This window comes from Panthera pardus, unplaced genomic scaffold (genome assembly GCF_024362965.1).
Source record: "Panthera pardus isolate Hobbes unplaced genomic scaffold, ASM2436296v1 HiC_scaffold_26, whole genome shotgun sequence".
Lineage (NCBI taxonomy): Eukaryota > Metazoa > Chordata > Mammalia > Carnivora > Felidae > Panthera > Panthera pardus.
In genome coordinates this window covers 19934254-19962147 of record NW_026526832.1, presented here as the reverse complement: position 1 = coordinate 19962147, position 27894 = coordinate 19934254, and the positions used below count along the sequence as shown (strand labels likewise).

The following is a 27894-nucleotide window of genomic DNA, read 5'->3' as shown; positions in this document are numbered from 1 at the left end:
TAGAATCAGTTTGTCCATATCCACAAAATAATTTGCTGGGATTTTGGGTTGGGATTGTGTTGAATCTTTGGCTCAAGTCGGGAAGAACTGACATCTTTGCAATTATTGAGTCTTCCTATCCATGATCATGTGTTTTTTCGCTTATTTATATCTTCTTTGATTTCTTTCATCAGAGTTTTGTAGTTTTCTTCACATATATTCTATACATATTTTGTTAGATCTATATGTAAGATTTTCTTCCTTTCTTTCTTTCATGCTAATGTAAGTAGTGTTGTGTTATTAATGTCAAATTCTAATTATTCATTACTGGTATATAGTAAAGCAATTGACTTTTGTATATTAACCTTGTATCCTGCAACCTTGCCATAATCACTTACTAGTTCCAGGAGTTTTTTGTTGATTCTTCTATACAGACAATCATATTATCTGCAAACAAAATCATTTTTTTGTTTGTTTTTCTTTTCAAATGTTCATTTAAATTCTAGTTAGTTAACATACAGTGCAATGTTTTGGTTTCAAGAGTAGAGTTCAGTAATTCATCACTTATATACAATACCTAGTGCTCATCATAACAAGTGCCCTCCTTAATACCCATCACCCATCACCCATCTTACCCATCCCCCACCTTACCCACCTCCTTCCATAAACCCTCAGTTTGTTCTCTAGTTTCAGAGTCTCTTACAGTTTGGGGCACCTGGGTGGCTCAGTCGGTTAAGCCTCCAACTCTTGATTTTGGCAAATCTCACAGTTCATGAGATCAAGCTCCAGGTAGGGCTCTGTGCTGACAGTGCAGAGCCAGCTTGGGATTCTCTCTCTCTCCTCTCTCTGTGTCCCTCCCCAGCCCATGCTCTCTCTCTCTGTGTCAAAATAAATAAATATTTTTTTAAAAGGTTCTCTTATTATTTGTTTCCCTCTCTCTCTTCCCCCCTCCCATATGTTCATCTGCTTTGTTTCTTAAATTCCACATATGAGTGAAATCATATGGTGTTTGTCTCTCTCTGACTGAATTATTTTGCTTAGCATAATACACTCTAGCTCTCTCCACATCATTGCAAATGGAAACAAAGATCATTTTATTTCTTCCTTCCCTTTTTTTATATTTTTTATTTCCTTTTCTTGTCCTTTTGCATTAGCTAGGTCTTTCAGAACAAGTTGACTAGGACTGGGGAGAGGGGACTTTCTTGTTCCCAATCTTAGAAGAAAAGCTTCTAGTTTCTTACCCTTAACTATGTTAGTGTTAATTACTTTTTTAAAACATAAAAATAAATCAAAACTAATTTAAAATATGCCTCTGTATTTTTTAGATTTTGTGTTTTTCTTGAAAAGCAAATTTAAAACAACAAAATAATAACATGTTATGCAGAGTTCTAGATTTCAGGCAATAAAGTACATGTCAATAGCCTGTTCCTGATAGATTATACAGCGGCCCAGGCTCAAGAAGATTCTTAAGATTCCAGAAAACGCCTTCCCTACTCCAAGGTGATGGAAATATATTCCTATGTTTTCTTATTGTAATTGTATAAGTTTGTTCTTTACCTGCACCTCTTCAATTCAGCTGAAATTTATTTTGTATATGGTGTGAGGTAGGGGTCAATGGTAGATAAACACTATATATTGGCTGGATCAAAATTCATATCAGCCCTTTTCTAGTGTGTCTCACTGTTTTACAGGGACTCCCTTGAAACTAGAATTCCAGATGTAATGGATCTCTCAGTTAAATGTCTTCAGGATCTGCAATAGCCCTGAGCCAATGACTGAGCACAGAGAGGAAATAGGGCATGGTCATTTCTTACCCACACAGAGGGACTCCTCTATGGGCAATCTTTGTGGTGGCCAAGACTTTCTCAAGGCTGCATCACAGTCTGAGCCTTTTTCTACCCAGTCTTCATTCATCTCCCTTTCCTTTCACAGGTGTCAGACTGATACCACAGTCTGAAGGCTTTGCTTGCTACTCTTGCTTCCTATCCCCTTTATCATTTACAGGAATTTTCCCAACAAACCTTCTGCTTTCTAGCTTCATCTTGGTGTCTGCTTCCTAGAAGGCCTAGGCAGATAGAACTCACATGAAGCTTTGAGTTATATGAGGAAAAGGCAACACAGCCTCCGTTCTACTAGCACCAATTCTGGCAGTGGTGGTAGGGTTTTGGAAGAGCATCATGGTAAAAAAAAAAAAAAAAAAAAAAAAAACACCTTCCTGCTATCTGGCAGCTTCCAGATTGTAGCAGCAACAGCATCTTTCAGTGGCTCAGTTCTGTGCTGTGGCTTTAGAAGTTGTTCTGATAAATTCAACCTGAAATCTTTTTCTCCTACACTCCCTGCAATTCTGGCATCTATACATACCTTCCACAAATTCCTTTCTGATTAAAATAAGTAGAATGAATTCTCTTTTCAGGAAGTAAAATCTTCACCAATATAATATCTAAATGTTTTACCAAGTGGATAATCTATTGTTCAAAAACCATTCTTGAACAGTCAATCCTTTCCCAGTAATTTAAAATGCTCTGTTAGCATACAGTAGATTTCCATGGATCTCTTTCTTTACTCTGTTCCATTGTCTGTGTTATCTGTTCTTACACCAATATCACTCCACATTGACCGCTTTATAGTAAATCTTTACATGTGAAACAGCTATTTCCTCCCTGTTGTTCTTACTGTATAAAAATATGCCTGGCTATTCTTGTGCAATTTTTTCTTGGTGACTTATAAAATTAGCTTGTAAATTTCCATTTTTAAAAACCCTTATTAAGTTTTTATTGGTATTTCACTGAATTTATCGATTAATTTAAGAACTTGCGACTCTACAATATTGGATCTTCACCAGTGCCCATTTATGTTAGGTACTAGCTAAATGGCTTGGGAGTGGGCCTGAAGCTTGAAGGCACTGGGCTATACCAGCCTAATGAACTTGGCAAAAAGTAGATTATTGGCATCTTAGAGAGAGTGAGAGAAGTTTTGCAAAATGGAGAAAATGCAAACCAGACCACCTGGAGTTAAGAAGTGGTTTGATGACAATATATTGAAGGGAACTAACCATCTTACATAGAAAGGAAGAACTTTAAGCCATACACCATGCCTGAAGAAGGGACTCTGGAGTCATGAACTCTTCCATGAGAACTATCTCTTTGATGTAACCAAAAAGGCTCCCAAATTCTAGGTATCATCAAGATGGGTTGGAGAAAAAACAACACTGAAGCCTCCAGAGAACTTGGAGCTAGGGAGGAATGGAGGAAAAGATCAGGTTCTGGTTCCCTGAAGACCAAGGTAACTGAGAGACAGCTTGGCAGACGCTATGGGAGACTGAAGTGAGACTGGGAAGGGAAGACAGACTTTCGGAGAGTCGGGAAAAGAGGGACTAGTCTTGAAAGAGACTGGATGTGGGCTGGAAGAAGATTTATAAAGTCATACCATCCCTATGCAAAATTCACCTACAATCGTGACCACAGATTAGTCTTATGTCCATTATCTGGGCAAAGATACCCTTTGGCAAAGTTTCCTTAAGCAGTCCTTCCTCGGCGGGAAGAACTTCAGTTCTCAATACCACTGGCTTGGGTATTTTTGTTATTGGTGACTCATTGCAAGTGGGGAATGAGGGTCCATGGGGGGTTGTATCTCCTTCCCAGAGTCAGAGCTTTAAGCTCTGGTTGGTGGCAGAGGAAGTGTCGGAGAAGGCAGGGAGCTACCCTGGCACCTGCTTAGAGCTTTCATACTGGAAATGCTCTCCATAGGTTTTCTGGACTGAGCCAAGATGTCTGGAGACATTTGGGTCCCCACAGCCACTGCTGACTTCTGGACTGGATCTTTTCTTCTCTACCTTTTTATAATAAAGCATCCAGATAGCATGTCAGAGTTTAGATTCATTACCTCATTTGATTTCCTAAAAACACTAAGATTTAGGTGCAGCTATAATTACTGAGGAGGAAACTGAGGCTCAAAGAGATGATTTGGCTTGCCAAAGGGCAAAAAACTACTCAGTGATTGAGCCATTGATTCATTAACTCAATGTTTCCTGAGGGCTGACTGTGGGCCCAGAGCTGAAAGACCTGAGGAGTCATCAGGGAGCTCCCAGGCATAGTGTCGGTCAAGAGCACGCAGTTCTAAAGAAATATTATTTCCCTGGTGGTGATCTGTACCAATCCAGAGATTACACTGAAGAAAGCCCCCAGGGTGACCTGTGAGAGTCTTCACAGACATAGAGGCGGCATTTGAGCTGAGACTTGAAGAATGACTAAGAATTTTCCAGAGAAAGCAGTGGTATTCCAGGAAGGGAGCAACATGGGCAGAGATACCCAGCATGAGAGGACGCAGAGTGTTGACAGAAACCACAAGATGTTCTGGATCACTGAATCACAGAGGCAGGGGAGGGGGCGTGGCGCAGAGACTGGGACCGGCTAGGCTGAAGAGACATTCGTGTGATGGCCAGCGTGGATGAAAGGCACAATCCTAAACGCGTGCTAACTCATGGAATCCTTCTCTTGCCTCAGGGCTGGGCCTCCGGAGCACAACTTACCCTCCAGAGCCCCTGAGGGATCCGGCGGGAGCTGCCTTCTGAGGGACTTCCTCTGCCCTAGCTTGGGCTCCTCGGTCCTGCCCTGCTTCTCTTTCCCCTACTCCTCTCCTTGGGAGCACTTCCCTAACAAATGCTCATCTCAGCGACTGCTCCTGGGGAGCCCACCCCAAACCCCTGCTCTATTATTTTCAACCACTTACGGCTACTTGGGCTGTGGTTTTTTTTTGTTGTTGTTGTTTTTTTAAGTTTTTTTTTTTTTTTTTTTTTTTTTAACATTTTATTTGTTTTTGAGACAGGGAGAGACAAAGCATGAACAGGAGAGGGTCAGAGAGAGGGAGACACAGAATCCAAAACAGGCTCCAGGCTCTGAGGTGTCAGCACAGAGCCCGACGCGGGGCTCGAACTCATGGACCGTGAGATCATGACCTGAGCCGAAGTCGGCCGCTTAACCGACTGAGCCACCCAGGCACCCCATACTTGGGCTGTGTTTTATTCATTCACTGTCTGTCCCTTTCCACTAGAACATAAGTGCCACGAGGACTCTCACCTGTGCCTTCTCGTGCCTGGAATGGCGGCTGGCACAGAGTAGGCACCCAAAAGGTATTTTGCTGACTAAATGATCTCGATTAATTCTCACACTGACCCTGCGAGGTAAAAATGATCAGCCCATTTTACAAACGAGGAAACGGTTTCAAAGCAGTTTAATAACTTGGCCAGGATGACACAGGGAGAGTCCCGCACCACTGTGACTCCAAACCAAAGCTCCAAACCAAAGCTTAGGCCTTCAAACCCAAGCCCGTGTTTGCAATTTCCAGAACATTCCAGCGTGCAATAATCTAAACTGCTTCTTTGGCAAAGAAGTATCCTCCTTCCTCCTTACGCCACCCCCAGTGGACTACTTCAGTGCCCTGTGAGCCCCCCCGGTTCCCGGACAGATTCTGGCTCTTTCTCACGTTTGTTTCCTCCTTCTCGCCTGTGAAATCTTTTAGGATAAGACTTTAGCTTACTCATCTTTGCTTCCCTAGCACCACGCTGGGGCCTGACAGAAGACTGGCGATTCGTGCGCATGCTTGTTCAATGGAAGAAAGCAAGGACTTGTCAAGTTTGTTCATTTCTGTGGTATAAATACGTCTACCGTGGTCCAGAGCGGGCAAACCAACCTCTGTGTTACGGGATGCGGAACCGCAAAGGATATGCACAGCTGGCTTTCAGGAGCCACAACGAGCCGGTTCCAAGGCATCACTGACGGCGTCCACTTTATGTAAGAGAACGTGGAGATTCAGAAACTTACCCCAGTTCACACAATCAATACCAGCAGGGGACGGGACTGAGACCCAGGCCTGACTGCCTGCAAGCTCGCTACCCCTTCCCCCCCGCACCACACAAACCCTCTCTGCTGAGGCCGAGGGGGACTGTGTTCACGGAAAGAGTCAGAATTTAAAATCAGGAGATGTAGATTTGGAGCCTGGAGTTACCACTTTCTAGCTGTGAGGCCGAGTGGCACCACTTGGCTTCTCCGAACCTAAGGCCTCAGGCTCCTCATCTGTTAAATGGGAGTGTGTGATCAATCCACATGGTTTCTCTGTGGGCTCAGTCTTGAAACGAAAGCAGCACCCCCCCCCCCCCAGTGGGATGAGGGCGAGGAACTGCTCCCCAAGGAGCCTCTCTGCTCTGAGGACACTGCTTCCCCGCCGCCCTTGGGGCTCCTGTCCTGCCTCCTTCTGTGTGGGGGTCTGTCACTAAGGCAGGAGGAAGCATCCTTTGGCGCCTGCTTCAGGCCCACCACAGGCTCCGTCCCTCAACCTCCTAACTCCGAACATTCCAGCGCAGGCCCCTCCCTTCTGCCTTTCCCCAGGAGCTCAAGCCCAGCGAAAACCAGAACCCTTCCCAGAGCGGCTGGAATCCTGTGCCCCATAAATCAGGATGCGTCCTGAGCGGTGAGACCAAAAGAGTGCTCTGGAAAAGGGAGAGAATCCTTTGATGATCATTTCCAAATGCCATCCCACACCCCAGAGCTCAGACCCATCACCTGAATTAAGCCATCTTCCACCACCCCCCATAAGGATATCTGGGCTCAAACCCCCCTCCCTCGACACCCAACATCCCTTCAGACCCCGCACTCACTCAACCCAGCTGACTTGGAAGGAGGGAGGCAGAAGGTCTTTGAGGACCCTTGTAAAAGGGAGACTGTGCTCTCTGGGGACCAAGTACGTCCTCAAATCAGGCGAATTCACACACGCACGCACGCACACACGCACACACTCTCATCTATACCTCTATACTGATCTGAGCCTCCCTGAATTTCAGAGCTGCACATTGTGATGTTGACTCCAGGCCTCAGAAGAAGCAAAAGCTATTTCCGGGTGACCTGAATCCCCGCGGAGCACGTAGGGAAGCAGAGTGGGGGAGAGCATGGGCTGGAAACAGAGCAAACAAGAAATAGGAGGAGAAATTTCCTGAGTGGTAGGGCTCCTGGAACTGACAGGAGGGCCTCCTGCCCTGCAGCTAACTGGTAGCACCAGCAGCTGGGGCCTTCCAGAAGGCAGGTTCGGCCTGGCGCCCAGGGGACGACTTGGGTCTGAGAGAGGGACCGCGTTTTCTGATTTGACGGGGAGCTCAGAGAAAGTGCTCTAGCCTTAGAGGATGGAGGAAGGCTGGCCCACAGCAAGGTCTGGAAACCTCTCCCCACTGGGCTGGCGTAAGCAACCAGCCGGAGTGAATCACAGGGGCCAAGGTTGTCCTTGCCCTGGCTTGTGTGCAGGGCCATTCCAGTGCTTTCCTTTAAGTATGCGCCTGAGGGGGGGTGTGAGCAGAGGCAGGCTGGGGACAAGCAGAGTTCAGAAGCAGTGGTGGCCTGGGGTCAAGGTTTGTCACATCTCCTCAGCATCAAAGGGCGAGGTAAAAGACACATTCTCTCTGTGGGAACCTGAGCCAAGAAGAGGTGATTAACAATGAGAGGAGGATCCAATAAGCCAGGCAGCATGACCAGGGGACCTCTCATGCGGCATCGCCCTGGTGAATTGACCATTCTTCCAGACCAGACCTTGCCAGGGTCTCAGGACTGATCCAATCCGTGGAGCTGACTTGCCAATCGAACTGCCCAAAGTTGGGAATCTGTAGACCAGCCTTGGCCAGTGCACTCAACTCTAAGGGGGGCTCTGAATACCCACAGCCCCCACCCAGGCTGCCCCCAGCCTGCCACTGGACCCCCGTGGACAGCTGAGGCTGCGAGTGTGGGATCTGGGCCAAGTCTGAGGGCCACTCCCTCCTGGCTATGGTGAAACACGATGACCTTCTCAGCCCGCATCAGAACATGAGGCCTGATTCCTGGAGTGTTCTAGATTCAAGGACTCGCCCCTGCATGGTGTTAAACAAGCATCGCCCCCTGTGGCTCAGGTCTCTTCTTTGCCTCTCCCAGGTCCATCGCCGCTGAGCCTCTGCCCCCAGTCTTTGAGCGGAGTGAGTCCATTTCATTATACTCACCCTGAGCCCGCCGCCCCGGAAAACTCAGCGGGTGCTGAAAGCTGTCAAAGTCATTGTCCTACAGCTACAGATAACCGTTGGCTGACTTCTCCAGAGGGTGAGCGTAAGTCTCTTGAGGGCGGCTTCTGAGAGTTGCCCCAGGTCCTGCCCACGAAAGGGGCCTTGGGCTCTCCCAAGGCAGATGTGGAATCCCTGAGAAAATGTAGGCCTCCGCCCACAGAATGCCAGGGCTGGCCAAGAAGGCTTGATAGACCTCCCTGTCCGTACCACACACGACGCAGACAAGGACCCTGAGACCCAGAGCAGGGACACGGCTACTCCCCGGTCACAGAAATGGGTTCCGGGCAGCCCTGGGCTGAACCTTGGGCTCCTCTTTCTCGTGCAGTTCACCCTACCGCTCCGGAGCCCCTGCTCAGACATGGAGGCACAGCTTTCCTGAGCCTAGGTGCGTACCCACACCTCTACTCACTCTCCGGGGATGAGTGTTGGTAAAGGCCAGGGCGAACTCTGGCCAGGGCAGGAAAGTGCTGTCTAAACACACAGTGGGGCCTGCGCGTCTGGCTCGGCTGGCTGTCACCCGGGCCAGGTGGGCCTCTGACACACAGCAGGAATTTTCCATTCGCGCATCCTTTGGCTGGTTGGGATCCAAGGCATTCTTTAGCCTTTTTTCTCCACCCCCCAGGTGTCTCCCCTGCCCTGTGAAGTTGCACTCTGGGGTCCAGAGCATGGGTTCCTAAATTCACAGGGAGGCTTCAGGGACCCCCACCTTCCACCACCCTGGAGCCACCGGTTAGTACTAAAATATAGGATTCTAGAATGTAGGAGCCAGAAAAGAGCTTTTAAAAATTCTCCACCGTGCACTTGAAGCTCAGAGAGAGAGGTGACATTATGTCCGAATTCACTGCACCAGTGAGTGGTGCCACCACGATCAAACACAGGTTTGTCTAACCCTGACACTACTTTCCAAGGTCACCTAGAGACACCATAAGCCACGGGAGGGAGTCTCAAAGATGAAGCTGTAAGCAGGAGCTGAGCCACCCATGTGGGGAAACTGCCAGATCTCAGGAGAAGACCCCAGAAAGGACAACTGAGTCGCCAAGGACACGCGCCTTCCATCACCCCTTCTCTTGGCCTAGCGACAGCTTCAGTAGCTCCTTCTCAAAGGCAAGGCCAGGGAGGGGTTGCTGTCCCCCCTCGTGGGCCCGTGACCCTCTCATCCTGCATCACAGCGGTGGGGAGGTTTCCCGGGTTGGGGTGAACTTGACCCTGTTTCCAGGGCATTCCTTGGGCAGTAATAAGGGCCTTGAGCTGGTGGACATGCGCGAAATGCAGATAGAGAGGCCGGGCCCACATGTTGGAGCTTGATTCTTGTGGGATCTTTGACAAACTGTGCAGGGGGCTGCAGAAGGCTGCCACAGGCAGGAGGTTTGTCCCCAAGGCACGGTCCCTGGTGGTTCGAGCAATACCTATGCCTGCAGACCAGGTTCACAGCCAAGGGGAAAAAACTGACTTACAAGTTGGATGGCCTTCTGCGGGCTCCTCCCTTGGACCCTGGGAATGTTCCCCAGAGTCATAACGAACACCCCAGAGTGGGGGTCTTCACAAAGCTGGAACTCTGGAACTCTGTTCGGGGAGGTAAATGTGGGGGAGGCCATGGCAGGGAGACCTTTTTGCACCTAGGGCCATTTGGCTCATGCAACTTTCAAGCCCCATGAAATTCCTAGAATGACGTCCCCAGTTTCCAGCCCAGCATTTCTCCAAAATAAGTTCTGTGAGATAAAATCAAAGGGTGCTACAGGAAAAAATTTTCCGTGGTCAGTAAGGTTAAACCAATCCTGGTTCCTCAAACATATTACAGATTTCCCACAGATCTCCTGAAGCAGCGGTTCTCAGCCAGGGGCAAATCCATCCCTGGGGAACATTCGGCAATATATTTAGACATTTTGCGTTGTCACGACTGGAGGAGTGCTGGTGGCATCCAGTGAGTAGGGAGCCGGATGCTGCTGGACATCCTGCAGTGCACAGGACGGCCCCACCGCACGGAACCATCTAGTCCAAAACGTCGACAGGGCTGAGATCCAGAAACCCTGGCCTGGAGCTTTGCAAACTCCCAAGGGAAGTGTCCAGGGTCCACAGTGAAGAGAACGGTTGTGATTCTTGGGGGACACTCAGGGTCTGCTCTCCCCTGCCGTATGTGAGGCTCTCCTCTCTGCTGTGAAGCGGCGGCTGCCGCCCAGTACAGAAGCTGAAAGGGGCCAATTCACACTGTTCCAGCCTCTCTTGAGGTAGGGTGCAGGCGCATGACCTCACCCAACCGACAGGATGCATCTCCCCAGGCTTTGAACCCCAAACTCGTGATGCAAAGTGGCGGGAACTATGCAGAAGCCACTCTGGAGAGGACGGCGGCTACCTTCTACCTCCAGAGCCCACACTGGTGACAGTTCTAGAGGCGGCACTCAGTGTTGGTAGAGCTGGTGGCACAAGCTAATGTATCTGTGCCCAGTGGTGGCAGCGTGGGGCCAGTCCTTTGGGCCTTGTTCCTGGCTGCTTTGCCTCTGACCTTGGTTTTCTGGCTCTACAGGAGATTCTTGAGCTACCCAAGATCCTTAGAATAAACCCCTTTTAAACTTAAGTTAGCAGAATTGGCTTCTGATGCTTGCAAACAAGAACGAACTCTGAGTGATGCTCAGTTCCCCTAAATACATTTGGACACAGGATCCTTTCTTCTGGAGAACATCTCAAGGAGCCTTTGTTCCATGAGCCTACCTTGAGGGATACTGACCAGAATGACAAAGGGGGTTCCTATAACCTCTGCTCCAGCCAGAACCAGACCACCGTCATGATCTACCTCTCCCCAAGGCCACCGAGGATACCCCGCACCTCTCTCCTGGTCCTCGTGGAGTCAGGGCTAGCCCACAGCTGCCCTCCACCCCAGGGCCCAGAATAACCACTGTTGGCTCCAGCCCTAAGAGCGGAACAAAATCAAAGGGTGAAAACGATCGGGCTTGTTGGAAGATGGAAGGAACCGAAACGCGGATGTGAACTCTGTTGCTTGCGCAGGCCGATAATATTGGCAGGTCAGAGAAACGTTTAAAAAGAAACTTGAGGGAAAAGGAGGAAGCTTTAGGAAAGGCCAGCTCTCTACCCAGAGAAGAGTAAAGCTATTTCAGGGAACTCTGTGCCCCGATTTCAGGGAAGGTGTGGAGCCGTGTTTCAGGTGTGTTTAAAGAGAGCAATTTTGGACGCCAGTCATTCGTGTACTCAAAAGTACATGTTGAGCATCAGACGTGCAGGTGCTGGGGAGACAGTGTTGAACCAAACAGACGCACCGACCTGTCTCTGCCTTCCTGGAACTTACGGTGCAGTGGGAGAGACAGACATCCAGTGTTAGAGGTGCAACTGGTCCTTTCGTTGGGATGGTGGTTCATCGTCAGGGAGGAGAGGGGAGCCAGAGGACCATAGCATGAGGGACCTGACCTCTCTGGGGCCAAGGAGGATTTCCCTGGGGAAGGGACCATCAGAAGAGCAGGTGTGTGCCGGGTGGAGACAGGGTGAGCCCGGGTAGAGGTAGGGTTCACGCTGAGATGGAAGGAACATGGTGAGTTTGGGGACCTGACAGAAGCCTCGCAAAGCCCAGAGGGCCAGGGCAAGTGGACCTCAAAGCCAGGCTGGGGAGGTCGGGGGAGAGGATCCCTAAGAGCCCACAGGCCACAGTGAGGTCCAGGTCTTCAACCTGAACGCACAGAGAACCACCGGTGGGTTCAGACTGGACCCACACGACACAGGCTGAGGAGAACTTAAACTAGAAAAAACGATGTGGCTTCTTCGTGGGTGAGGCAGATGAAAGGGAACATGGCCCCAGATGTGGATAGGCATCCAGGTGAACTAAAAAGAGGGAGCAGGAGGGGGAAAGTGGGCTTTGGGAAGCACCTACCTCATGCTGAGTGCCTTCCATGTGACTTTGCACCTTACAGCAGAGCTGAAAGAACCATAAAAGTCATCCTGGCCCAGCACAGATCCAGAAGGCATGCCTCTCCGTCCCCTCCCTCCCAGGGTTTGCCTGACCAGGCCTGAAGGCTGTCCGAGAAGTTCTGGAAGTCACAGGCAGGGCCCCTGAGAAGTTGGGGGGAGGAGAAAGAGTGGGAAATAAGGGAGCGGGCAACCCACAGTGCTCAAGCAAGCAGCTTCCAGAGGGCAGGCTGGGAAGGAATCTTAGAGAACTGGTTGGTCCAACCACCCCCTTTACAGACGAGGAAACTGAGGTTCAAGGTTCAGTGACAGAGCTGGAAATAAAGCTCAGGTTTTTGGCTCTTTTTCCAATGTTCTTTTTACTGCCCCAGGTGTGTGTGTGTGTGTGTGTGTGTGTGTGTGTGAGAGAGAGAGAGAGAGAGAGAGAGAGAGAGAGAGAGACAGAGACAGAGACAGAGAGAACATATGTAAATATGTGGCTAAGACAAGGCCATCCTTCTCTCCAACCATCCACAATCCAGGCTGGCCATGATGTTGGCATGAATTAAGATGCTTATGGAAATGAAAAAAAAATGCTTAAGAAAGAAGTTAATCTCTATATGGGGGTGTCCAGTTTCATAAGGTCAATATCTTGCTTTTTTATAAGTCCTCTTCCTGTTTTTTTCAAAGAGGATTTGGTGTTCTGAGTCCCAGCTGGGAGCTTAAGAAAACAGAAGAGTGTTTCTCTGTCTGCTATATTTCTTGCAGCTCTAGGCCTCTCTTGCTGGACCTGGGGACAGGGACGTTGGCTCCTGGCCTTGGTGCAGACCAGTTCTGTGCCTCAGTTTCCCTCTGTGTACAGAGGCATGGAGCTTTCCCTTCCTGAGTCCCTCTCTCCATTCTTGGGGAGAAAGTTGGTCCAGCCAGAAAGCAAAAAGGCTCAGACACAGGAGCTAAGAAGTGGGACTCAGTTAAAGGAGTTCAGGGGACCTGGTCTACCAGCTGAAGGGAACCACAGGCCACAAGGAAGACTCTAGAGGCGTATGCAGAGGGAGGAGGAAGATGCAAAGACCACAGGGTGCTGTGGGGAACAACCCAGGAGTCCTACATCCACCATTTACTGTCCTGGTGGACTGTGGAGACTTCCTCCCTCCTTGGGAAAATGGATGTGACAGTGCGACCATACGTGCACAGGATATGTGCTCTTACAACTGAGTTTGGGGGAAAATAGGAGAATTATTTCTGGGGTCATCACTGGCGGGTGGACAGAGGCCTTAGTGTGGCCATTTGTTTTTCCCTAATTTTCAAAAATTTTTTAAATGTTTATTTATTTTTGAGAGAGAGAGATCATGAGCAAGGCAGGGGCAGAGAGAGAGGGAGACACAGAATCTGAAGCAGGTGCCAGGCTCTGAGCTGTCAGCACCGAGCCCGACACGGGGCTCAAACTCACAGACCGCAAGCTCATGACCTGAGCTGAAGTCAGACGCTTAACCAACTAAGCCACCCAGGCGCCCCTTAGTGTGGCCATTTGTATCCCCCAGCCAAGCCCCTGGAGGTCAGCCACCTTTTGGAGTCCCTGCCTACCAGACCCCAAAGCTTCCTAGCCCAAAATTCCCAGAAGAAGACCCCCCTCTGAAGAAGGCTGGGCCCCCCCGCCCCGCCCCACCAGGGCAGTGGGAGGTGAGCTGGAGCCCCACACAGGGCTAACCGGATTCTCAACAATTTGACTACAGTAAAAAAGTAGGTTCCAGTTTCTCCAGATTCCGAAGGTCAACACAACTACCTCCTCTCAAGTCTGGTGCCCTGGCCATTGCCTGGAGGCCCATCACCTTCTGCGCTAGGCAGAAACTCAGCAATGGGGTTCCAACTCAATCAAGATCCAGGCGCTGTCATCATGTTGCATTCCCTTGACCCTTCCCCTCTCTGGGCCTGTTTCCTCACCTAAGTGGCAACTTAGGCCAGTTGAACCCCCCACACCCACCAACCCACTTACACACGCATGTAAGTTCCCTTTGGCGCTTATCTCGAGATTCTAAATCTCCACTGGGTCTCTGCTGAGTGTCTCGCCTGCCTCTAACCAGCTCAGTCTTTCCACGGCCCACCCACCCCAGTCAGACCCAGCAAGCCCCTTCCCTAGGCCAGATCGCCTCAGCCCACTGGGGATTCCTCCCTGGGCTGTGCCTCGGGGTTGGTTTTCCCCAGCCCTTATCCAGGAAAGAGGGAACAGAAGGAAGGGAAGGAAGTCCTCTCGGCATGCCAGTCCTGATTTAAGGACCAGTGGTCCAGTATCTCACCCAATCCTTCCAACCCATCTTAAGAAGGTAGGCAGGTTCAGAGTCACCTGAGTGGTTCAGTCTGTTGAGCATCCGACTTCGGCTCAGGTCATGATCTCGCAGTTCGTGAGTTCGAGCCCCACATCGGGCTCACGGCTGTCAGCCTGTCAGTGCAGATCCCACTTCGATCCTCTGTCCCCTTCTCTCTGCCCCTCCCTGGCTTGCGCTCTTCCAAAAATAAATAAATATTTTTAAAAAAGAAGGAAGGCTCACAGCCGGGCAGGAGTAAGACCCACCCAGGGATGCCAAGCCCAGAACCTGGCCTTTTTCCTCTGCCTCACAGCAGCCTCCCTAGATCTACTCCGTTGAAACAGGGCAGAGTTCTCTGACCAGCAGGTCTATCCTGACTCAATTCATCAAGCCTTTATTAATAGACCAGAAGGTTTGTTTGCCAAGGTATTAAGGGACAGAAAGGGTCCGCGAAGCCTATAGGGTAATTCTATTCTGGCCTCTGGGCTGGGGCTCAGTCCCTCCCCCAGGGCAGTGTCAGGCCATCATCAGACACCCCTGTGCCTCTGGCAGCCGTTTTCCCCATTTGTCCTTTTGGATCCAACAAGTTACAGCTCATTCCTTTGGCCACATTGTTCCTTAACGACATCATTTTTTCCATCTCCCTGACAGCGTGGTGCCCTTCCGCCTGAGTGCCGCCTCCCAGCTGATCTACATCTCCCCGTCGTGCTATGGATTCCATGCACCGTCTCTGGACCATCTGAGATCTGCACAGTGCAAAGATCAGGTACCCACCTCTGCCTGCCCGGGATGACCCAACACCAAGACCCGCCCTCAACCAGGTGGTTGAATGGTTCTTCCCTGTCATATCCCTTGGTGCACTGAAAACACTGCCCTTCTCCCAGGCACCCAACTCAAAGCCTCAAAGCCATCCTCCAATTTGTGCACAGTCTAGAGACCCTTCAGAATTCCTGTCTGGGCCAGGTGCTGAGCACTGTGCTAGGGCTGGGCCATGGGCAGCTTGGCCTCCTCCGTCACCTCGGATTGGTCACTGAGTCCCAATTGTTCACGACAGTCCTATCTCCCAGCCCCTTGGCAAGCTGGCCTCCCCCTCAGTTCTGCCCTGTTTCCTACTCAGAGTCAAGCGTCTGTCCCTCTTGGAGCAAACCCGGGTGCTGGGTCCTGGACCTTTCTATGGCCATCCTCTCTGAGCTGCCTATTCATTCACACAGCTAGTATTTTTTTTAATGTTTATTTAGTTTTGAGAGAAAGAGAGAGACATAGCGTGAGCAGGGGAGGGGCAGAGAGAGAGGGAGACGCAGAATCCAAGCAGGCTCCAGGCTCTGAGCTATCATCACAGAGCCTGACACAGGGCTCGGACCCAGAACTGTGAGAACATGACCTGAGCCAAAGTCAGACACTTAACCAACTGAGCCACCCAGACGCCCCACAGCTAGTATTTTTTTTTTTAATGTGTGTTTATTTACTTTTGAGAGAGAGCCAGAGAGGGGCAGAGAGAGAGGGAGAGCAAGAATCTGAAGCAGGCTAGACACTATCAGTGTAGAGCCTGATGCGGGGCTCGAACTCACGAACCATGAGATCATGGCCTGGGCTGAAATCAAGAGTCAGACACTTAACCAACTGAGCTACCCAGGCACCCCAACACAGCTGGTATTTTTTAAGCTCTATGTGCCAGGTCCTGTATTGATAGCACCTTCTGTTCTTCCCCCCTATTGCTACCTTGTTCTGCCCTCAATCATTTTCTAGAGAGGCAATGTGGCAGAAAAGTCAAAGCATAGACTTTGGAGTCAAACTGATCTAGGCTTGAATGCTGTATCTGTCGTGCATTTACCTATAAGCACTTAGACAAATTGCTTCACGATGAGCCTCAGTTTCATCATCTGCAAAATGGGAATGCTGCCATTCCAAGGGCTTCGGGGAGCACTAAGTGCAGTTACATATGTACCTGGGAAGATGTGCATTTCTGGCAGAAAGGCAAGAAAGAGCCTGGAGCATTTGGAAGGATCGTGAAGGATACAGGATGGCTGGTGACAAGAGCCCTAAGTGGACCAGAGGGGATGAGGCCAGAGAGGTCGGAAGGGCAGATTGTGGAGGCCGCACCGAGGAATGCAGGCTTGGCTCGGAGGGCCACGACCTCGTGTTGGAATAGCTCTGCCCACACACCTTTCAGGCCCCTCCACTGCCTCCAAGCAGCACTGCAGATTCTCAGGCTGGTGCTCCAGGCTTTCCAACAAGCTCTGGGTCCAGGCTTCCCTCCCACCACTCCTGGAATAACATGGGGGAGAAAGTGGCTTCTTCCTTTTGGCCTCTCTCCTGGAAAATGATTCGTGTGGGGTGCTGAGGAGCAGGGCAATCCAAGCTTTCTTGGTGCCTCCACCTCCCTGCATATCCTACCCCCGTCCTCCTCCCTGCCAGCCTAATCCAGGAGACTCAGCTCTCCTCAACCCCAGCGTCTCAATCAAGGTTGCTTCTTCTCCCCGCAACAAATGCCCAAAGGCTGTGCATGGCCAAGCAAGGCCACTGGATGCCAGTCAGCACGAGGGCTCCTCTTTGAGGACAGACCAAAGCTTTGGTCTAATTACACCAGCTCTCTGAGATCACCAAGGCCAGGGAAAGCTGGAAGTCAGGTGGCCCTCACGGTCTGCTCCCCCAAGGCCATCCTGCTCTCAAAGCTACAATCATGAAAACTGAAACAGAGAGAAGGGCCGGAGAGGGAGAGCTGGGTCCCGGCTGTTAACAAGAACATTCTCATCTTTTTTTTCTTTTTTTTAATTGAGATATAACTGACATACGCCATTGTATTAGTTTAGTGTACAACATAATGACTTAACATCTGGGTACGCTATGAAACGATGACCACAATAAATTTAGTTGGCACCCATCTCCACACATAGTTACAAGTTTTGTTCCTATTATGAGAATTTTGAAGGTCTACTCTCTTAACAACTTTCAAATACACCATACGGCATTGTTAATTGCAGCCACCGTGTTGTATGTTACATCCCAGGAGGCTTTCTTTATCTTATAACTGGAAGTCGGTACCTTTCGACCACATTCACCCATTTTGTCTACACCTCACCCTCTGGCAACCATCACTCTGCTTTCCGAATCTGTGAGTTCAGTTTGTTGTTTTTTTGGGTTGTTGTTTTTTTTTTTCAGATTTCACATATAAATGAGATCACGGGTGTTTGTCTTTCTCTGACTCACTTAGCTCAGTGCAATGCCCTCAAGTTCCATCCATGCTGTCGCCAATGGCAGGATTTCTTTCTTTTTTATGCCTGAATAATATGCCATTGTGTATATATTTTCTTTATCCACTCATCATCAATGGACACTTAGGTTGTTTCCATGTCTTGGTTTTGTAAACAATACTGCAATGAACATGGGGGTGCAGGTATCTTCTCAAGATAGTGACGTTATTTCCTTCACATACCCAGAAATGGAATTGCTGGATCATACAGTCGTTCTATTTTTAACGTTTTTGGAGAACCTCCATACAGTCTCCCTAATGGCTGCCTCAACTTACGTTCCCACCAACAGCGCGTGAGCGTTCCTTTTTCTCCTCACCAACACTTGTTATTTCGTGTCTTTTTGGTAATAACCATTCTAACAGGGGTGGGGCACAACAATCTCAATGTGGTTTTGATTTGCCTTTCCCAGGTGATTAGTGATGTTGAGCACTTTTTCATGTACCCATTGGCCATTTATGTCTTCTTTGGGAAAATGTCTATTCAGATACCTGTCCATTTTTAAAATTTTTTAATGTTTATTTTTGAGGCAGACAGACAGACAGAGCATGAACAAGGGAGGGGCAGAGAGAGAGGGAGACACAGAATCCGAAGCTGGCTCCAAGCTCCCAGCTGTCAGCACAGAGCCCCATGCGGGGCTCGAACTCATGAACTGCGAGACCATGACCTGAGCCAAAGTCGGACGCTTAAATGGACTGAGTCACTCAGGTGCCCCTGTCCATTTTTTAACTGGATCGTTTGGGGGTTTTTTCCACCAAGTTGTATGAGTTCTTTATATATCTTGGATCTGAACCCTTATCAGATAAATGATTTGCAAATATTTTCTCCCATTCCATAGGCTGCCCTTTCATTTTATGGATGATTTCCTTCACTGTGCAGGAGCTTTTTAGTGCATAGTCTCACCTCATAATCAAAATAATTAGTCTTAGTTTTACATTCATCATCTTGGAGTCCCCCAACCACCATGTGAGGGAGGCAATGTGGAGACTGCTCCACCGTTTAAGGAGGAAACCAAGGCTCACAGAGGGGCCATGACTGGCCCAGGTCCCACAGCTGGTCACTGCCTTCTGTTTCCTCCATGAGCCTACTCCTCAGATGAGTTGGGGTCACACACCAGTTGCTTGGTCCCGACCCAGAATTTCAGGGCTGGAAGGGGCTGATGTTTAAAATCTCTCCTCCACATCCTACCAGTATCTGGAGATCTTTCACAGAGTTCTTCCTCTGGGAAGGGAGCAAGCACAGATAGATGGGGCCCTGCCATGGCCCGGATGTCACCTGTCTCCGTCTTGCTCATCTCATCTCCAGGGACCTCCTCTCTCATTTTCTCCATCTCTAGCATCACCTAACTTCCTTCAAGAATCTGGGACTCAGAAGCCACTGCATTGTGGTTTAAAAAAAAATCATGGCTAGTTTTTCAGAAACACACACTTCATTAAATTTCTAGAGGAGGGCATCCATCACTTTAAAAAATATATCATTTCAGGGGCACCTGAGTGGATCGGTCGGTTGGGCGTCCGACTTCAGCTCAGGTCATGATCTCACAGTCCATGGGTTCGAGCCCCACATCAGGCTCTGTGCTGATGGCTCAGAGCCTGGAGCTTGCTTCGGATTCTGTGTCTCCCTCTCTCTCTGCTCCTCCCCTGCTCACATTCTGTCTCTCTCTCTTTCTCTCTCTCTCTCTTAAAAATAAATAAACATTAAAAAAAATTTTTTTAAATATATCTTTTCAGTTATTTTTAAAAACATAGTCTGAGTAATTAGACCCTGCAGCATATATTTCCATCCTGGACTAGAATCCAAATACGGACTAGATGGACCACGTTTCTGTTTTGTTTTGTTTTGTTTTGTTTTGTTTTGATTAAGCCACTTTGTTGAGATTTGATTGACATACAAAAAGCTATATATATTTAACGTATACAACTTGCTGAGTTCAGAGATAAGTATACATCTGTGAAGCTATCACCGCAATCTATGCCATAAACATAACCATCACCTCGAAAAATTTCCTTCTGCTCTCCTCACTTACTATGATTGCTATTTGTCACAAGAACACTTAACAAAAGATCTTCCCTCCTGGGAAATTTTTAAGTATACAGTACAATATTGAGATGGACTACAGTTTCAAACTCAGAATGACTCCTTTTCAGGTTATCTTATTCGCTTGACAGACCGGGAAACTGAGGCTCAGGTCAGAGAAGTGCTCTCCCCAGTGAAATTTGGCTCTTTAGTGGAAGTGCCAGATCTCGACCTAGATCTTTGAGTCCTCATTCAAGGCCACCTCCATATGCTGCAGCCCCACTGTGGCCTGAGATCTGGCAACCTGGGGAAGGGACCAGGGGACCACTTCCTGAGCAGCCCCTAGCCCCAAACCAGCCCGCCTAGACCTGAGCCTCACGCTGCTTTGATGTTCCTACTCACACACATGTCTGGCTCAAATGGCTGTCCCTTTGGACTGCTGCAAGGGGCTGATTAGATGTAATTGCTTTGCCTAGAGCGAGCTATCTGCTTAATAGAATCAGCTCCCAGTAATTAGCCTGCCAAAGGCCCATTTCCCTTGCTGGAGTCCTAGGGCTTCCAAGCCCTTACTGCAACCTGTGAGCATCGGGCCTCTGCAGGCACACTTGGGATATAAGTCGGCGGGGCTTTGGTCGGGTTGGGGTGGCTGGGAGAAAGCAGAGCTGTGGTGGCTTAGCAAGGACTCTGGGTGCAGCCTTCCCTGGGGCTAGGGAGTTGCAGCCTTTCAAGGTCGGAGGGGCAAAGTGCCTGGCACAGAGGGACCGCTCCTTACATGTTGACCAGAGTCTGACTGAACCTCAAGGGGCAAGTCGTCCAGCCCCAAACCCAGTACATTCAGCAACCAAGTCGAAAGGCATTTCTTGCAGACCTACTATGTGGCAGGCACTGTACTAGCTCCTTGGGTCCTTCTAAAACAACCTCAACCCAAAGGACAAATCCGGCTATGCTTGCATACCTCCACTGCCCAGGAGCTCATTACCTCACGGGCAGCCCATTCCTTCTTCAGAGCTGTAGAGAAAGTTTGACCAGTTTTGAGCTGAAAGGTCTTCCACTGTGGCATCTCCCACTGCTCACTGGTCCCTCCTAGGCTACCCAGAGCAAGGCTAATCCCTCCTCCACAGGACGGCTCACATGTCCCCTGCATCTTTGCCCCAAGCTGAACATCCCAAGTGCTTCTGGTTGTGCCAGGTACATCATGCTGGTGAGGCCCCTCGTTAATCTCAGTAATCATTGATGGGTCTGAACCCTGCTTCTGTGGGTCGATTCCTGTCTCCCAGCATGGCCAGGAGCCCAGCAACAGGCACCACAGGGGGCAGGAGTCCTCTCCCAACAGAAAGAACTACAGCCCCAGCCAGAACAGGACACTACCCAAGGAGTGCCGCGGTGGTGACCCAGCCCCTCCACTGAGGGAAAGATACCCAAAGCCTGCTCACTGGAAGTAAAGTCACCTCTCTTGCTCTCCCCCTCCCCCCACCCCGACCTGGACACACACATGCGCACACACACTGCTGTGCACGCTCACGGGCGCCACTCAATACTCACTGGCTGATTAATCATTGCAAGTGCTATTATAATTATTGCGTTTGGTCCTGAGACAAGGCTGCTTCTGCTTGTTTCTCAGAAGCTATAAACCTGCAAAGAAGGATTTCAAGATTTGTGAGGATGTTGACTAGATCTTCAGACTCTCTTTTTTCCTTAGCAGCAACATGTTTGTCGGGAAATACAGGCCATGGCCAGTCCAGAATCTCTGTAGAGGACAGGCTCTCAGGGACTTAATTCTTGCTATGGGAAGGAAGCAAGTCTAGGGACTTACCCTGCAGCCAAAGGCTTGGAGGTCAGGAGAGCAGGGCTTGAGTCCCAGCTCTGGCCCACAGTCTGTGAGGCTTGGAGGTGCTCTCTCCCCGCGCTGGGCCTGTTTCCTTATCGGACTGCATGGTCTAAGGTTTCCTCTAGCTTGAACTATTCTGGAGCCATGGCCAAACACAGAGAGGATGTGAGTGGAGGGGAAAAGAAGGACCGGAAGATGGAAGAAGGGAAGACTAGGACCAAAGCCAAAAGTCTAATACTCACAGCCTCCTCTCACCACACACACACACACACACACACACACACACACACACACACACTCCCCGGGCTGGAGAACAGTGGCTGGTTTTCTCCCATACCTCTCTCATCACCTGCTGGCCTGCCCAAGACCCCCAGTATTGGGGGCTTTGCTCACTGCCCCTGACCCAAGTGTGGAAGAGAGGAAGGTGTTAAAGGGAGAAGGGAAAGGAGAGAAGTGGGAAATTAGTAGAAAATAGGGAGGCATACAAATGGCAAAAACAAAAGTGAATCAGGAGCACACCGGGTGGTTCAGTTGGTTATGTGTCTAACTCTTGATTTCGGCTCAGGTCATGATCTCACGGTCCAGGAGTTCAAGCCCCACATAGGGCTCCAAGCTGACAACACAGAGCCTGCTCGGGATTCTTTCTCTCCCCTCCCCAACCCCCACTAAAGCTCATGCTCTCTCTCGCTCTCTCTCTCTCTCTCAAAATGAATAAATAAACTTTAAAATTTTTTTTGAAAAAAGGGAAGTGAGGGCCAAGTAGGCAAACCTGTGCATTGCTGGGGAGAGTAAACACCAAGACAGATGCACTGAGGACAGCCTGGCCGTGTTTAGGGACACTTGTGGGTATGCGTCCCAATGCAGTTTCTCCACAGGTCCCCAAGGACACACATGCCAGGAGGCTCATCTCAGTGTGGTATCCAGGACCAGAGATGGAGACCAACAAGGAAGCCCTCCCTAGAGGGAAGGGATTCGCCAAACGTGGAGACTGTAGACTTTGGAGCAGGTTTTCTGTGAATGAACAACGAAGCAAGCCTGACTCCCCACAGCCACTCCGGGAAGACCAGTTGGTTCCCACTCTCACTAATAGGACAGGCAAGTCTGTACGCAGAGCTGCTCACCCAGCTCATCTGGGGCAGGACTAAGACAGAGCCAGGTGTCCACCCCCTAGCACAGCGCTCTCTCCCCAACGGCTCCCACAGCCTCTCCTTTGTGAACAGCTGCCTTTTGTGTTTGGTTTGGGCTTGAGATGTTAAATAAATAGTGTCTCTTGACAAATGCAAGCCGGCTGCACTGGGACTGGTTACGCTCTGTAAATCCAGACTAATCCTCTGTGTCTCTCCCTCAGGGATACACCAAGAAACACCTCAGTCGTACCCGAAGCGCCCTGAATCCGATCAACCGGCCCCCAGCCATCAGAGGCCATGATTTCTGGTGCCGCCCTCCACCAACCGTGTCCCTGTCTGTGCTGCAGCTCCTGGGCCCACCAGGCCCCTCCCCGTTCTCAGGCCTCCATCTAGCTGGATCTCGAGATGGTTCTGGATACTCCTTCCTACAGCAAACCAGGGACCCTATCCCAAGGCCTTATCCCTGCTCTGCAGGAGCCTATGGTCTGGTCTAGACAAGACAGACCAGAATATCATGGGAGGCTCCATTCCAGCTAGTAATGAATAGGGTCAGGATTTGAACCTGAGCTTGTCTGAGTCAGGGTCGGCCTTTTTACTCCCTACCTCACCCCTTTCCCCCATCCTCCAGCCAAACTGGCCAAGGATGGGGGCCTGGTTCTGGAAAACAATGGACAGAGAGGGCCCTGGGCCCCTCATCCCTCACACCACATTCTTGGCCATTGTAGGATGAGCAGTTGTTAATCATAGGGCCAAGTCTGTCATTAACATCACAAAATGTCACAGGGAGGGGACTCTTTGAGATAAGCAACTCTTTTATTCTACAGAAAAGGAAACTGGGGCACAGAGAGGCGATGTGAGTCTCTCAAGTCCACCAGCTAGTTGGTAGTTGGTTGTAGCTGGGACCAAACTCCAGATGTCTGGACTCCACTTCAGTGCCCTCTCCACATGCTTCCTTGGGCCTTAGGACACTCACATGGGTCTTGCCTTCTCTCCTTAAGCCAGGTAGGGCTTGCTCCAACTTTAGAGGTGTCTGTTGGCAAAGAGTCACAGAAGCAAATTGCGTGGATTTTTCTCCCTCCAGACTCTGCTGTCCGTGCTTCTGTCCCCGCTGACACCGATCTCTAACCCCGCAGGTGTAGGAGGCTTTAAGGACTTCACCGTGTACTGAATACACGACAAACATAAGAGCAACTCTGATGTGCAAAGCACCGAGCTCCCCACTGCGTCGAGGCGTGGCACAAGAAGGGACTCCACCCTGGAGAAGATAATGAGCCAGTGGGGAAGACAGATATTAAAGAACTGATCGATCTACTAGGTAAGAGGAACGTCTGCTGAATTGCAGCTTCGACAACGTGCTATGGCAGCACAAAGGTGCTGGGGGTTCTGACTGGAGGTAACTGGGGAGTGCTTCACAGAGAGAGTGGCCCTTGAGTTGGGTCTTGAAGCCTGAACAGGAGTTCAATAGATAAAAAATGGAGGAGTAGAGGAAGTACCAACATCCCAGCTTATGGGAGCCACATGAGTCAGAAGTAAAGCATGAAAGTACTTAGATGTGTCTAGAGCTTAGAGAGGAATGGTGTGGAAGATAAAGCTGGAAAATAATATGTGTATAATGTTGAGTGCATAATAATACGCAGCAACGAATGATAGTTAAATTCTGTACCATTTATCCTACCTCTGATTGCGCCCTTTTCCTCACAAACTAAAGTCCTAAAAGCAGTGACTAAATCTTTTCACCTGATTCTTGGAATAACTAGCGAAGCAGAAGCGGGCCAGGAAGGTCATGGGATGTTATAAATGAAGGGAGCAGAGACATGTCCTGGTCCAAACCACTCCATTTATGGACATGCAAACCAAGGCCCAGGGAAAAAGAGTGACTGGCCCTGAGTCCCACGGGAAGCAGGTAGAAGAGACGGGACCCCAGCCCAGGCCCCCCAACTCTCTGCCCCATGTTCTCTACGCTGCAGCAGATTCCAGAAAATAATCACACATGAGGCTGACCAGTATAATGATTGGAGGGATGTAAAATATCTCTTTCTAACCAGCCCAAGGCTTCCTCCACTGGAGTCACCAATGGAGTGGGAAAAAATAGAGCATGGAGAAGCCATCGCTGAGCAGATTTTGCCATTTATAAAAGACAGGATTGATAGAGGTGCTTTCTGACACTTGGCCCTGGGCAGAAGGTAAGGCAGCCCCATCAGGGGTGGGGACGTACAGGCAGGTCACAGGAGTCCTGGACAGAGGGAGAGGTATAGGCTTCTAGATCTTTGGCCCTATCCCACCTAGGTCAAGGGTGAGCTGATGGAACTCCTGTCTGCAGGACCCAGGGCCTTCTCAGAAATCTAGACCGGCACCAGCATCGCTCCCCACCAACCAGTCTCCCCTCCTGAAGAGTAGAAAGGGAAAAGGGGCAGGGGAGTGAGAACCGAGCTTCCCTCCTGGGCTCCAGGCATGCCGTGGATGTGTTGTGTTCTCCTGGCAGCAGGTGTTCTGATCCCATATATATGGGGGCTACAGGAGAGACCCCAGCCACGGGACAGAAGTCTTGGCCCCCTTTCACTCCCTGTGTGACCCTGAGCAACCCCCTTCCTATTCTCTGGGCCTCGGTTTCCTCATCTGTAACATGAGAGGATCAGGTTAGCTGATCTTTAAAGGTCCTTCCCATTCTGAAGTGCTATGAGAACAAGCTTCATCATAATTAATAATTAATGCCCTGCCCCTAAAGAGAGCTTTTTCCCTTTTCCAAAGCTCTTTCACTCATAATATCACCGTTCATCTGCCTAGCAGCCTGGCCTGGCAGCCAGAAGCAAGCAGACCCTGGACACACAGTCTTTCACACTGAAAACCGGGCCTCTTGAGCCTTGCTCATCTAGACTGGCTTTGGGGGAGTTGGCTTCTGGGGTAGTGTGGCCAGGAGGATGGAACCTAACTTGCACCCTCACCCCTAGGAAGCCAGGAGAAGCAGCTCTTGTCTTCTAGGGAGCCAGAAGATGCCAAGGGGGAAGGCCTGAAAGGGGCTGAGTAAACGACCAAGGGTATGGGCCCAGGAAGTTTGTGTCAGATCAATGACTGTGGTATGATTACCTATCCCATTTACAGGTGAAAAAAACCTGAGGGTCCAGGAGTCATTATGGAGAAGAGAATGGGTTTGGAAGGCAGAGTGAAGTCCCTTCCTGCCGAACAACCTCGGACAATTCTCTGCACTTCCTTTTGCCTCAGTTTCTCTATCTATAAAATGGACATAACCATACCCACCTTTCAGGATGGTGGTAAGACTAGAGATAATAAATGTAACGTGCCTAGCCTGACACACAGCAGATGTTTGATGCATACTCTTTGGATGAATGGTTGAAAGAAGCAGTGGGTTGGTGGTCTCCCTCAGAGAAGCATTAAAAGGCTCAACAGTGACAGGTCAGGCCCGGATGTGGGCAGATGGCGCTCCTGCTTCTGGATGGCTGCCTCCTCAACCTACCCCCAGTCAGGGGCCTGGGGCCTCTTCCATCCTGTCTCTCCTCGTGGCCCGTGCCAGGGTCCCGTGAAAGACTCTCTGACCCTCCTTGGCAATGGGATTTGCATTCCGATCATTCTGCTCACTCAGCCCATCCAAGTCTGGAGTTGTTTGAAGCTAAGTAAGGCCTGCGGGATCATCTGCCACGGCACCTCATCGAGGAGATAAGGAAGTGAGACTCTGAGAGGGGCAGTGACGCCTCATCTGAGGTCCCACAGCCTGCGCCTCCTCACCACCACTGCCACCATGTTGACAGAAGAAGAAACTGAGGCATAGGGAGGCCTCCTGGTCTTCAGCAAGCCTGGTCTGGGCTCCGGCTGCCCTATTCTGTTCGGGTGGGATGCCTGATGTTGATGTCCAGTGCTCTCTCTGGCAGCCCATCCCAAGCCCAGGCTGGCCCACTGGTGCAGGACAGGGGCTATGGATGTCTGGACAGCCGGATAACCGCGGGGGGAGCAGAGGAGGAGAGCCTGGGATTGAGTGCTACCGGCCCAGCCTCCCAGCCTGTGCTTTCTCAGCCAGTTCCAGGAGCCATGCTGACCTGGGAAGGGTCACATTTCATGAGAGCAGGGCTTTCCCTTGGGTGTTGGCCCACCGTGCCCAGGTCCACAGCTGCGCCCTGCTGTTTCTAAGACAGCGGTGGCCGGGCGCAGGGTGGGGGGTGTGGCCTGGGCGGAGGGAAGCTTGGCTGAGTCCCAGTGCTGGCACTAATTCACGGTGTGCCCTTGCTTGTCACTCGACCTCTCTGCGCCTCAGTTTCCTCACCGACATAATAAAGGGCAGGACAGCGAGGCCCAAGGTCCCTTCCAGTTAAAGCATGCTGTGATTTCGGTGGAGGCTGGGGGTGGGGGTCGCTCTGCCCGTTCCTTTTCCCTTCCTTGCTCTTCTTTTTCCGTCATCAATTTATCTCCAGCTACCCAGGTCTCCCTGTCTCTGTCGCTCTTTCTGTTTCCATCTTTCGCTCTCTGCCTCTCTCGCTCTGTATTTTTCTGCCTACCGCTTCTTTTACTGTGTCTGTGAGTCTACCTCTGGTTTTATCTCCCTATCTGTCACACCCCCCTCTGTCTCTTTTTCCTCTCTTTCTCTGTAGTTAGAGGCGTTTCTCTCTGTGCCTAGTTATCTCTTTCCCTGGGTCTCTCTCCCTCGGTCCTGCCCGGTCTCTCCGCGGCTCTCCCGTTCGCTCCCCCACCCCTCCCCCTCCGCCAGCCCCCCTCCTCCCTCCCTCGGCGCGTCTCCCCAGTCCTTATTTGGCTGGGCGGGAGGGCTGGCGGGAGGAGGCGGCCTGCGGGCGGGGGGCGGGGGGCGGGAGCGGGGCCGGGCGGAGGAGGGCGGTGGGTGGTGCTGAAGGGACAGCTCCGCGGCGGCAGCGGCGGCGGCGTTGGCGGCGGCGGCCCCGGGGCGCGGAGCGGGTGCCCGGCGCGGGGAGAGGCGAGCGCAGCCATGCCCCAGGCCGCCTCCGGGGCAGCAGCAGCGGCGGCCGGGGCCGGGGCGCGGGCCGGGGGCGCCGGGGGGCCGGCGGCGGCTCGGGCGGGACGATGAAGCGGCAGAACGTGCGCACGCTGGCGCTCATCGTGTGCACCTTCACCTACCTGCTGGTGGGCGCCGCGGTCTTCGACGCGCTCGAGTCGGAGCCCGAGATGATCGAGCGGCAGCGGCTGGAGCTGCGGCAGCAGGAGCTGCGGGCGCGCTACAACCTCAGCCAGGGCGGCTACGAGGAGCTCGAGCGCGTCGTGCTGCGCCTCAAGCCGCACAAGGCCGGCGTGCAGTGGCGCTTCGCCGGCTCCTTCTACTTCGCCATCACCGTCATCACCACCATCGGTAACTACTCGCCGACGGGGGGCGGGGACCCGGGGGCTGGGCGCCGTGTCCCGGGGTAGTCCCGAGCCGGCCAGGGCTGGGGGGATCCCCCGGAGAGGGTCTAGGCGC

The 27894-nt window shown here is 50.9% G+C and overlaps 2 protein-coding genes across 2 annotated transcripts in view; one reads left to right on the top strand and one right to left on the bottom strand.

Annotated features, from left to right (window-relative positions):
• CIB4 (calcium and integrin binding family member 4) overlaps positions 1-27660 on the bottom strand; it is a 100372-nt gene extending 72712 nt beyond the window's left edge. The window contains exons 1-2 of the mRNA XM_053891063.1: positions 27558-27660; positions 23434-23715 (exon numbers count right to left, since the gene is read on the bottom strand). Of these exons, the coding sequence (XP_053747038.1) occupies positions 23434-23643 (210 nt within the window). The 5' untranslated portion in view covers positions 23644-23715; positions 27558-27660. The remainder of the gene's footprint in view (positions 1-23433; positions 23716-27557) is intronic.
• Positions 27295-27894, top strand: part of KCNK3 (potassium two pore domain channel subfamily K member 3) — a 37524-nt gene continuing 36924 nt past the window's right edge. Inside the window, exon 1 of the mRNA XM_053891059.1 lies at positions 27295-27786. Within this exon, the coding sequence (XP_053747034.1) occupies positions 27504-27786 (283 nt within the window). The 5' untranslated portion in view covers positions 27295-27503. The remainder of the gene's footprint in view (positions 27787-27894) is intronic.